The sequence below is a fragment of the Hibiscus syriacus genome, unplaced genomic scaffold, assembly GCF_006381635.1.
Source record: "Hibiscus syriacus cultivar Baekdansim isolate YM2019G1 unplaced genomic scaffold, ASM638163v2 tig00110840_pilon, whole genome shotgun sequence".
Lineage (NCBI taxonomy): Eukaryota > Viridiplantae > Streptophyta > Magnoliopsida > Malvales > Malvaceae > Hibiscus > Hibiscus syriacus.
In genome coordinates, this window is record NW_024062887.1 from 950,841 (window position 1) to 961,794 (window position 10,954).

General features: G+C 32.6%; 1 protein-coding gene across 2 annotated transcripts; it reads right to left on the reverse strand.

Annotated features, from left to right (window-relative positions):
- Positions 1–3,765: 3,765 nt before the first annotated feature.
- Positions 3,766–5,087, reverse strand: LOC120143315. Of its 2 annotated transcripts, none has more exons than XM_039157669.1 (3): positions 4,709–5,087; positions 4,463–4,590; positions 3,766–4,062 (listed from the first exon to the last, which is right to left on the reverse strand). In XM_039157669.1, exons 1-3 carry the CDS (start codon positions 4,974–4,976, stop codon positions 3,952–3,954), a joined length of 507 nt encoding a protein of 168 aa, XP_039013600.1. In that variant the 5' UTR covers positions 4,977–5,087; the 3' UTR covers positions 3,766–3,951. The 2 variants fall into 2 exon arrangements, with proteins under 2 accessions (XP_039013600.1, XP_039013599.1); XM_039157668.1 differs by having other exon boundaries at positions 3,767–4,067; positions 4,462–4,590; positions 4,709–5,086.
- Positions 5,088–10,954: the final 5,867 nt, after the last annotated feature.

Consider the following 10,954-nt stretch of genomic DNA (forward strand, 5'->3'; position numbering starts at 1 on the left):
CCTCACAAGCCAAATAGACCAGATTACCACTGGGGGAATAAGGTTCCAAACAACTTCACAATAAGGTGAAGGAAAAGATCCCTTCCATGCCAGTATGAACGATTGAGGAGAATTTTGAAAAACAAAAGAGAATCCTCAAAAGGACTCAAGCGTTGTGAGAATGCTGCCATGGAGGCTAAGAATGATGAAAGCTCAAATGAAGGAGGAGGAAACTTAAAGATAGAGAGATGACAAAATGAAGATTTTATTGATCATTGAAGAAAGTACTCTGCCTACAATCTAATATAAGTCTGGCTTATATAGCCCAAGTAACCAACAACTATAACAACTAATAACAAGCTAATAACAAACCATAACAAACTCTAACAAGCTTTGACCATAACTACCAAACACCGGAGCAAGTGAAGAAGAGGTGTTCAACTGACTCTTCAAAGGCCTTACAAAAAGGGCAAAGCATATTATTCTCAAGCGGCACACCCCTCTTTACCAATTCCTTTTTAACATGAACTCAACCAAGGAGAACTAGCCACAAAACAACTCAACTTTAGGAGGAGCAATACCAAACCAAACAGTGGATTTCCAACCAATAATAGGACTATTCAGATTGTCAAGGAGCGACTTAACAGATTTAACAAAAAATCGACCATCATTTGAGCCTTTCCACAGCACCCATTCCTCATCTAAGTTAGAACCTCTAAAATTAGCAAGGACCCCCATGAATTCTGACCATTGAGCTTGCTCCCAGTCGAATAGCTTGCGGTGCAACTGAATGGACCACAACCATTCCTCGGGACCTCTCGAATCGAATTTAGAAATAGGCCCCGACTTCACTCTTGCCAACGAGAAAATTCTTGGAAACTTTACGGATAACGAGATTTCACATATCCACAAGTCACCCCAAAAGGAGATAGAGTCACCATTACCAACTTTATTTGGAGGATAACACCAACTCATCAGATTCGAAGAAAGATTTTAGAGCGCTTTTCCAAAACCATGATGCCTTCCTATGCGGCTCAGCATGAGGGATGAGGGAATTTGCATCAATTTAATACTTGCAAGCAAGAACCTTCATCCAAAGACTATCTTTTTCCGTCCCGAATCTCCATATCCACTTCCCTAAAAGTGCCCGATTAGATTTTCGAAATGAAATAAGACTACATGCCTTTTTTTATATTTTTTTTATAAAAGTTGGAGGTCTCATTAAAAACTCCCTTCGTATTCTTCCACATACTAAGAAGTATGTTGAAGAACATTGGAAGGAAGAAAAGAGTGCCTCATAATTTATTAAATAGAATACCAAGTACATGTGAAAACACCGAATACCCTCATTCGGGAATATACACCATTACAAAAAATCATATCACCTAAAAATCTCCCATCGTCAAACAAAAAGCCCCAAAGACGGTAACCCGATTTCTAAAATACACCTCAAGTTGTAAAAAAACATAACAAAATAGAAAACCAACACTTGCAACCAAAAAAAAAAACTAAAAAAGACGCCTCTGAATACAGTTGCCCAACAGTTACGATCCAATTGAAGGAACAAGTTCTAATGAAATATCGCAATCTTTAGGGACCCAAGAATTTGGTTTGAAGGAATGATCAACTTCATGCACCATGATTTTGAATAAATTAGCACCGACCTTCAACTCCAACAAGTCATCAATTCTTACTTGAGCCTTTGTGAGTATTTGAATTTTTGCCCGATCAAAAGACGATGGAAACTCACAGCTGTTGTCAATTGCTAATAATTTGCCCCACTTAGCTACAATGTTTTTGAAAGTATCCCAATTCCAAGCATGAAAAGGAATACCTTCGCAAACTAGCCACACGCGACGACACTCCACCACCAAACTCTCTGACCAAGCTTCAACTCTTGAAAACCATTTTGCAAGAGTCTCTAATTTATCATTCTTCACGCTTCTCAACGAATCAGAGTCTTCACAAACCATTAGAACTACATTTCCAGCAGCTCTCATTAGCGTGAAACCAGCGAGTCCTTTGTCTTGCATTTGGTTAGCAAGATTACCGATTTTGATAAAGTTCTTGCACCACCCCATAGGACAGTTACTCAACACGTGAAGTTTATCTTCGTCCACAACACCCTCAACTTCACAGTGTATATTTCTCGAAACATCTTCCATCCCAGACTTACGTTGAACAACTGTCGAGGACTTTCCAATAAGATTGTCGAGATTTATATTTAGCCAAAGAGACTTTAATTTTGCTGCCGTAAATATGAGCACCATTCATCACCTTTTTTTTATATTGATGATAATAGTCTTACTCCTTTGTATATTTAAATTGCAATATTCATGTCTCACGTTTTATATTAAACAAATATGATGCATTAATTTTAATTAAAATCTTCAGAGGTGTATATTAAAGGACTTCAATGCAAGTGGCTTCATCATGCTTGAAAGATGTTTTTATTCTTTTGGTAAGTGCTGATGCAACATGTGGTCCTAGAGTTAGCAGTACATATGAACCAGTCTGTTTCTGACTTATTTTAAAACATGGTTTGAGTTGATTATGTCATTGTTATTAACTACATACTTGGCAGAGCTGGAGAAAAATTTAATTAGAAATGGAACTTAGTCTGCAAAGCTCAGGCAGGACAAACAGCTAAACTGATGGTTTTCTTTTTATGGTTCTTTTTTTATTGTAGGGTAAGGGGTTGAGAAAGTGGGAATGATTTTCTGGAATATGGAGTCATACAAATGTGTGTGAAGTAGGCAGTTCTGATATAATCATATCACTGATTACTTTTTATTATTGGTCCGAAGTGCTCTTTACCGTGAAATACACTACCACCTCTGTAATTGAAATATGAACATCAGTGGTATCACTCACAATAACTTCATCACTTCTGGCTTCCTTGTCATGACATTCAAATAGGTTTATTCCGTTCAAATGTACATGTTGGGATATACAGAGGAGAAGGAGCATGTGGTCAATGGTGATAATGATCACTAGTTAAGCTTAACATGTTAATCCCTATAATCATTGTAGAGTACAACAGGTTGAGAATGGTTGTTCAAATCTTACAATCCAGACAACTTAATTTTAACTGCCTATTTCTTATTGATGAAAGCCTTTATCTGCAACGATTGCTTCTAACTCAAACATTTGTTATCTTTTTATTAAGTGGCCTAGTTTTTTATGAGCTGGAAACTGTTCAATTATTAACCGCAAAAGAAATATCTGGCAAGAAAATAACAAATCACTCTTTTCCTGACAGCTAGTCATGTTCTTCCTTGTGTGAATGTTTGGCCCAGTGTAGGCATTTCTCTGAATTTGGGCTTTACTTGCAGAAGATTCCAGTTCTGATATGAAACTTTTAGAATTTTGTAAAGCTTAATATTTTCTATCGTTGAAAACAGGTATTTAACAATTTCTTGCACAACGAGTATGGAGGACCTGGAACACTGCTGGTGGAGCCTTTCACGGATATGTTTGTAGCTTTGAAGGAGAAGCAATTACCCGGGGCACCTCTTGCTGCTCGGGCGTCGTTGTTATGGGCCCAAAATCATGTCGATCATGATTGGGAGGTTTGGCACTCAAACTCTCCCAGATGATTTCCTTCACATAATTCGTAACAATTTTTGTCACATTATCTTCACATTGTAATTTTAGTTACTGATCAAGTTTGGAATTTGTAAGAAGCAGCGAGTGAAAGACTGGAAATTCTAATTTTATTTCAGAATATTACAGTGTAGGATCCGAGGATCTTCTGAACTCAGAAGCTATACATGTTTTCTTTATTTCTTGAAACTTATTTCAATTTGGGAGCTTCGATTGCAATTAGAAAATCTCGGTTGTCACCTTCATTCAATTGATGAATTTCCATTTTCCCTATTTTGGGGTCTCCATTAAACAAAAGAGGCAGTTCATTGTCATTCTCAAAACCTAATCTACACCTTACAAATGAAACCTGAAAACAAATCAATATTAACTTCCAGCCTCTGAGATGCTCTGTAATGACGGCCGCCATGATTTCGACCTCATTGCAGCGGCGTTCGCAGGTGGTGTCCTTGAGCTTTGTCTTTCTTGCTTTAGTTCCTGCAAAGTTTAAGACAAGCACCTTTAGTGTTTGGGAGTGAATGAGAACAAAACATAACTGTTTCCAACCTTTTTACTGTTTATAGTTAGTATTCTAATCAAATAGCAGATGAAAACTTTATTAGAACAATTTCATGATATCTTTTTCATATGATTATCATGCTTATAGTTCCATAGAGGGTAATACTGGTGTCTGAGAAGCCATATTCACAGATTGCTTAACTGGGAAGAACATATGTGAAAGATACAGTGACTCATTTAACATGCTATGCTGAAAAGTTTTATATATTCTGGAAAAATGTTCATGAAATTGCACATTGCAGCTCGTTTTCCAAACCAGATACTTGAGCTTACTCGAAGTCTTGACTCGAGACTTATCGGAAAAACAAAGGATACATACTTGGTCGGTGTTGTCTGCGTCGGACTTTCTTCCTGAACTTAGGTTCTCTTGTTCATGCTGCAGCAACTTTTTCATCGATTCCCTTTTCGTTTTCGCATACTTCTTTGCTCTCATGACCTTCATGACCTCTGCAGGCACAGGAAACAGCAGTAAGTTACAAAACCAATTCAAAGAAGATGATGGAAAGCAACAATAAGGTCGAAAAACCCTCCAGTCTTCCGAGGAAGAAAGTGAAGAGCATGGAACCTTGAGAAGTGATAAGTCGATAAGCATGGCCGAGGGTGAGAGTTTCGGTGGGCTGGAGAAGTTTAACACGAGTGAAACGCACCGTATTCCGATCTCGATTCCCTTGCTCGTCCTCAGACGCAGGCAAGGGAATGATGAGAGAAACATAATGACCCGGATTCATTCTCATGACTTCACTTGCAGGGATCTGCCAATATAACCTCTCTAGCCTCCCGGACGGATGCTGTATCACAAGCGCCGCCGCGTCCACGGCTTGGCAATTCCCCATCTCTGTTGAAGAAGATTGGAAGGTTGAGGAAGATAAGGAAGAAGGAAAGGAGGAAGGGTTAATAAGTAAGAAGCAGTCTTTTTATATACAATTTCCACACGACCCTACGGATATAATAATAATAGGAGGCAGGAGCAGGCCTTCTCTCATGTCCCAACTAACTGATTATATACCCTTTGGTCAATTCCCATTTAAAATTGATGTAAATTAGTATAAAAGTAATTGAAACTGAAATTTAAGAAATAATCAAAATTGTGGTTGAGGTACACGTGCAAGAATGTGGGGGAGTTTGAAGGGTCAAGGGTTTGGGACTTGTAATTGCAGGCAAGCTGGCAGGGCGGTGTATTATTTTGGGTGTCCAAAAGGAAAGAGAAGAGAGATAATAATAGGAGAATGCATGCGTGTGAGATTTCCTTCGGGTGGACAACCCCACCCCCTTATCCTGGCAAAAATGCCCACATAACGTTATAAGGAGTGTTTAATTATCAAATTAACGGGTTCATTTGATTAATTTTTTAAATGGGATGTTTTCTACAATAAATTTGGGATCTCTCGGCGTCCTCATGGTGTAACAAGATTTTTTTGACGTCTTGCTTGGGATCTCCCACGTCTTGTTTGGAATCTCCCGACGTCTTGAGGGTGTTGTATTGTTTATGGGATCTCTAGCTTCTTTAAGTTATCAAGGAAAAAATTTGACATTTTTACACAAATATCACCTTAACATAAATTAATTACTTGTTAGGCACTGTTTAAGAATATTTTATGAATCTAGCAAAATTTTAAGAATATCATTTTAAATAATATGAAAAGTTTTGATATTTTATAAATTTATTTAATTAAAAAATATTTTAAAAAATATTATTTTAAAATATAACACAGGACATACACATATTTTAGGATGGACTTATAAACTTCAATCTTACAACGTACGAGATTCATGATAAAAGACGCTTTCCTTTTCATTAAATGTGTAAAATACACTTCTCGATATATTATATGTAAATATATGTTAACTATTTTTTATTTAATTTTAATTTAAGTTGTATATAATTTTGAGATATTTTTTCCTTTTTCCTAAACACCCATAAAATAATAGCACGACAATAACGATTTAATGATTTATAAATATTAAATTAAATTGAAATTTAATATTAAGTTGTACAAAACTAAAAACTTATATATTTTTTTCATACAATATACTAAAGTTTCGATATATTTTTGACCGATACTTTTTGGTGTTAAAATATTATTGTGAAAAGAAGAGAGAATGGGCTATAATAAAAACATCATTAAGTGGTGTGTCACTGATATTTTAGGTGAATTATATACTGAGTAAATTTTTGCTAGATTCGTAAAATTTTGCTAGATTCGTAAAATATTCTTAAACAGTGTCTAACAAGTAATTAATTTATATTAATGTGATATTTGTGTAAAAAGGCCAAATTTTTTACTTGATAACTTAAAGACGCCGGGAGATTCCCATAAACAATCAAACACCCTCAAAACGTCGGGAGATTCCAAACAAGACACCGGGAGATCCCAAGCAATACGCCAAAAAAATCTGGTTTAACCCTGAAGACGCCGAAAGATTCCAAATCTATTGTAGAAAATACCCCATTTGAGAAATTAATCGGATGAGCACGTTAGTTTGAAAATTAAACACTTCCTGTAACGTTATCTGACCACTTTTGCCCCCTTATCCGTGATGTGCTTCTGCCTTGCTTAAAAATCCGAGCAAACAGTCTATGCTCTATAATCATATATCATTTTTCAAATTTTCTTAATCTGTTTTAAACTTTTTTTAATCGATTAATAATACATACTTCTTACAAAAAAAATAATAATTTAATTCGAAATCAACATATTTTTACTTAATCTAATTTGATAAGGTCGGTTTTTAGAATTTTAGGTTTGGATCGGATTAGGGTTGAATTTTATATGGTGAGATAAAATCGAGTTTGTATGAAAGATGAAAAATTTTCGACCAGATCTAGAAAAATAGTGTAATTTTTTCATATAAATTTATTAGTAATTTTTCAATTCTTTTTCTCTATATAAGATTTTTTTAATTAGGTATTTGTAAGATTAGATTTATATTTAAAAAAAATCGGGTTGAATCAATTTCGAGTAGCGGAATTATGCTCTTCGGGTTATGTTAGACTAGGATGTAGGTTGACAAAAAGTCTTACCTAACTTTACTTTTTACCATCTTTACTTACAACTGTTCCAATTTAAATCTTCTAAAAAGTGCAACATTTAATCATTCAATAAAATTTTAAAAGAACAAAATATTTATATATTTTTACTATATTATATTAAATACGATATAGACTGTATTAAAATTTGAAATGGTATCACTTATGATTTGTGTTCCCAAAAATAAATGAAAACAGCATGGCAGCATATGGGGTGATGAATGTGTTAGCCATCCCCTGTTTTCAAGATATAATTATGATGCTGAGAGGGTATGATTAAAGCACCTCACTTTCTTGCTATGGGATATTGAAAACATGCATTCAGCCATACTTTTCCAGCGTTTTTATTATGTAAAATTCTAAGGTTTACTGTGAAATGCAAATTCAAACTCACTTGTATTATTGAGGTTTAGAAATTGATTTTTTTAATCAAAAATGATTAAAATAAAAATTAATATGCAAAATAATATATATCTCATACTATAATTTGGATTGATATTTATAATTGCGCAAGATAAAAATATATTGCGTAAAATATATTTTTAAAAACTTTTTTATATGAAGCGTTTTCTACTTACGTGACGGTAGTTTGAACGTTGAGCTAAAATAAAAGAACAGAAAAAAAGATGAAAATATGAAAAATTTATATGAATTTAATCTAAAAAGAATAAATACGCACGGTACATGTTAAAGTCACGTAATTGCATAAATATAAACATTAGTGAGCGACAACAACAACATGTATTTGTTAACTTTATTTTCAATTATTCAATATATATATATTTAACGGACTATACTTAAACACTTGAAAAACTACACAGCTAAACGATATAAAATTTGAGAAATTCATTCTCAAAATGTTTATATTTATTAATCACAGTTTATAAATTCATACTCTAATAATCGCTTGTACAATGAATTTTGAAAAATGGAATAGATAAAAATTTATTTGGGGACCTTTCTACCATTGTAAATCTGGTTGAATTTAAACTCTTTTGAACCCCAAAGTGTGAAATCATGTAGGACTAATGTCAGTCCAAGAGGCATGTGAAATGTTGGACACCACAGGTTCACATATTAAATGGACAATCTGTTCATAATCTTTCTTAATCATTAACAATTGTTGTACACTTTACAGATACAACTATCCGAATTTAAAATCTCTAAAGAGAATAACGTTCCCATTAACTAATAGTCCAATTTTCCTTTTGAAGTTGCTTTCTCTTCATTCTTGTTCCATCTCTAATAAATACAAAGCAATTAAAACTATGAATTTAAGGCAGTGAGTGGCTTCAAAGAATGTCTGTAAGTGAATAATTTTGGCAAGATCTGCAAAGACAACTCGAGAAAGAAACAAAGTGAAAGATAAATTGAATTTGTGTTGTCCCACTAATTCAATGTACTCCCTAATATATTTAATTTCAAAGAGAAAAATATTGTACTGTTTTAGCATCACAATTACGTCAACTTTTATTTTTCTAAACTTTTTAAATTATAATTTTTTTTATTTTTTATAGGTTTATATATCACCAAATCCGAGGTCAAAGATGTGGGCTTAGTAGTATCCTAATATGTAGTTTTTTTTTTGAAAGGGTTCGTTTTGTATGTTATAAATAAAGAGAAACCATACAAAACGTAAACATAAGCATGAATCTTGTTAAAAAAAATTCTCTAAATCATACAAAATATAAACATAGAAAGGAGACTCGTTAAAAATCTCTCTAAACTTATATAGAGAAAAAGGAGACACCATGAAAATGTTCGGAAGAACAATAGGCATAATATTCCGATCGAAATAACCCACGAAAGACCACACAACTCGCACTTGCCAACCGGTACTTAATGAACGTGAAAAATAGGGTTTAGAGAATATTAAAAACTCACCTCATGTTATCTATAATGTGTATACAAAGAAACAAAAATGTGTAATTTTTACTTGATTTTCCAATTAATTGAATAATTTTATATTTCGGCACATTAATATCTATTATATATCATTATATTCTTTATTAAATTGTTATGTATCTAATTTAATTTTATTATCTAAATCATCATGTCATGCGTGAAATAAAAAATATTGGGATAAAGTCTTTACTAGCTGCAATTGACATTTCAAGAGTTGGTGATAGTTGTCAGCGATTTTGGTTGGGTTGTGATATTTTTACTATAAGGATCAAATCAAAAGAAATATTAAATTATAAGAATCAAAATGAAAAATTTTAATATTATAAAGTAGGGTTACACTTATCAATTATTTATAAATGATATATTTATGAAAAAAAAACAACTTTTTAAATCCAATAGATTAAAGAAAAAGAACGCTAAAGATTTAAAATTAGCAATAAGAATTTAAAATAAAAAAAATGAGATTTTTAGATGAAAATAATAATAAAACACTTTCAATAGCGTGTAGATTTTTTTAATTAAAAAAAATGGATTTTAAAAAATTTCTTAATCAAACATCCAAACAAAAAAGTATGATATTTCAAAATTATTGCATACTATAATTCTGTAGTTCTTACTTTTCTATATATCTTTCTAGGTTATCTTATTTTTATTTATATATATTATTAAAAAATTAAAAGTTAATTACATCTTTGTCCTTAAACTATAATTTTCATTTTAAATTGGTCCTTAAACTTTTGAATATTCTAATTTTATCATAAAACTATGATACTCATTCTAAACTAGTCCTTGGACATTTGAACATTTCAATTTCATCCTCAAACTATGACCCACATTCTAAATTAGTCCCCAAACTTTTAAATCTTCCAATTTCATCCCCAAATTCATCTAAATATGTAAATAGTTTTAACCATAGTTTAACCTAAACTTTATTTTTTTAAATATATAATATAGATTGAACTAACTATTTTATTAACATGGAATGTGATTAATATATATGTATATATAATTTAGGCTGAAATTGATTTGTTAAAAAAAGTTTGGGGGCCAATTTAGAATGAAGGATATAGTTTGGGGATGAAACTAAAATATTCAAAAGTTTGAGGAAAAATTTAGAATCATAGCCATAGTTTAGGGATGAAATTAGAGCATGTATAAGTTTAGGGACCAATTTTAAAAAAGAATCATATTCTGAGTACGTATGATACAATTAACTCAACAATTAATTATTGCAAAGTTAGATTATAAAAACTTAATTTAACCTCAAATCTTTGAAACCATTGAAACAATAAATTAGGTAGAATTAGGGCTGTAAATGAGACGATACAGATCGCGAGCTACTTGAGATTGACTTGGTCAAGGCTCGATAAATACTCTAATCGAATGGACTCGACTCGAGCTCGACTCGAATTCTTAACGAGCCAAAACGAGCTACTTAATACTCGACTCTAAAAGCTAGTGAGCAGTTCAAAAATATAATATATTAAGATTTTATTTTAAAAAAATAAATTATTAATAATATCAACATTTATGTGTTGATTTTTAAAACAAATACAATAAGGTTTTCTTGTATTTAATGTTCAGATTCGAGTTTGAGGCTTCAATATAGTTAAGTTTAAGAAATTTTTTTCTTTCGTTTTGAATCTTTTCAAGCTGCTCACGAGCTTCAGTTCAGGATTTCGAGTTCGAGTCGAGCTTGAAATTTTTAAGCTCACGAGTTTTCGAGTCGAGTCGAGCTCTATTTTAGAGTTTTCAAGTTGAGTCAAGCTTAACAATACTCGAGCTCGACTTGGCTCGTTTACACCCTAGATAGAATAAATAATGGTTCCACGCGCACGCACAGAATTACAAAATGTCGCTTTAGTATTAGCATAATAG

Coding starts and splice junctions, on each gene's coding strand:
- LOC120143315 (XM_039157668.1), bottom strand. CDS start 4,976: ATGGGGAATTGCCAAGCCGTGGACGCGGCGGCGCTTGTGATACAGCAT. Junction 4,591..4,708: donor TCGACTTATCACTTCTCAAG/GTTCCATGCTCT, acceptor CTGTGCCTGCAG/AGGTCATGAAGGTCATGAGA. Junction 4,068..4,461: donor CGCAGACAACACCGACCAAG/TATGTATCCTTT, acceptor TGTCTTAAACTT/TGCAGGAACTAAAGCAAGAA.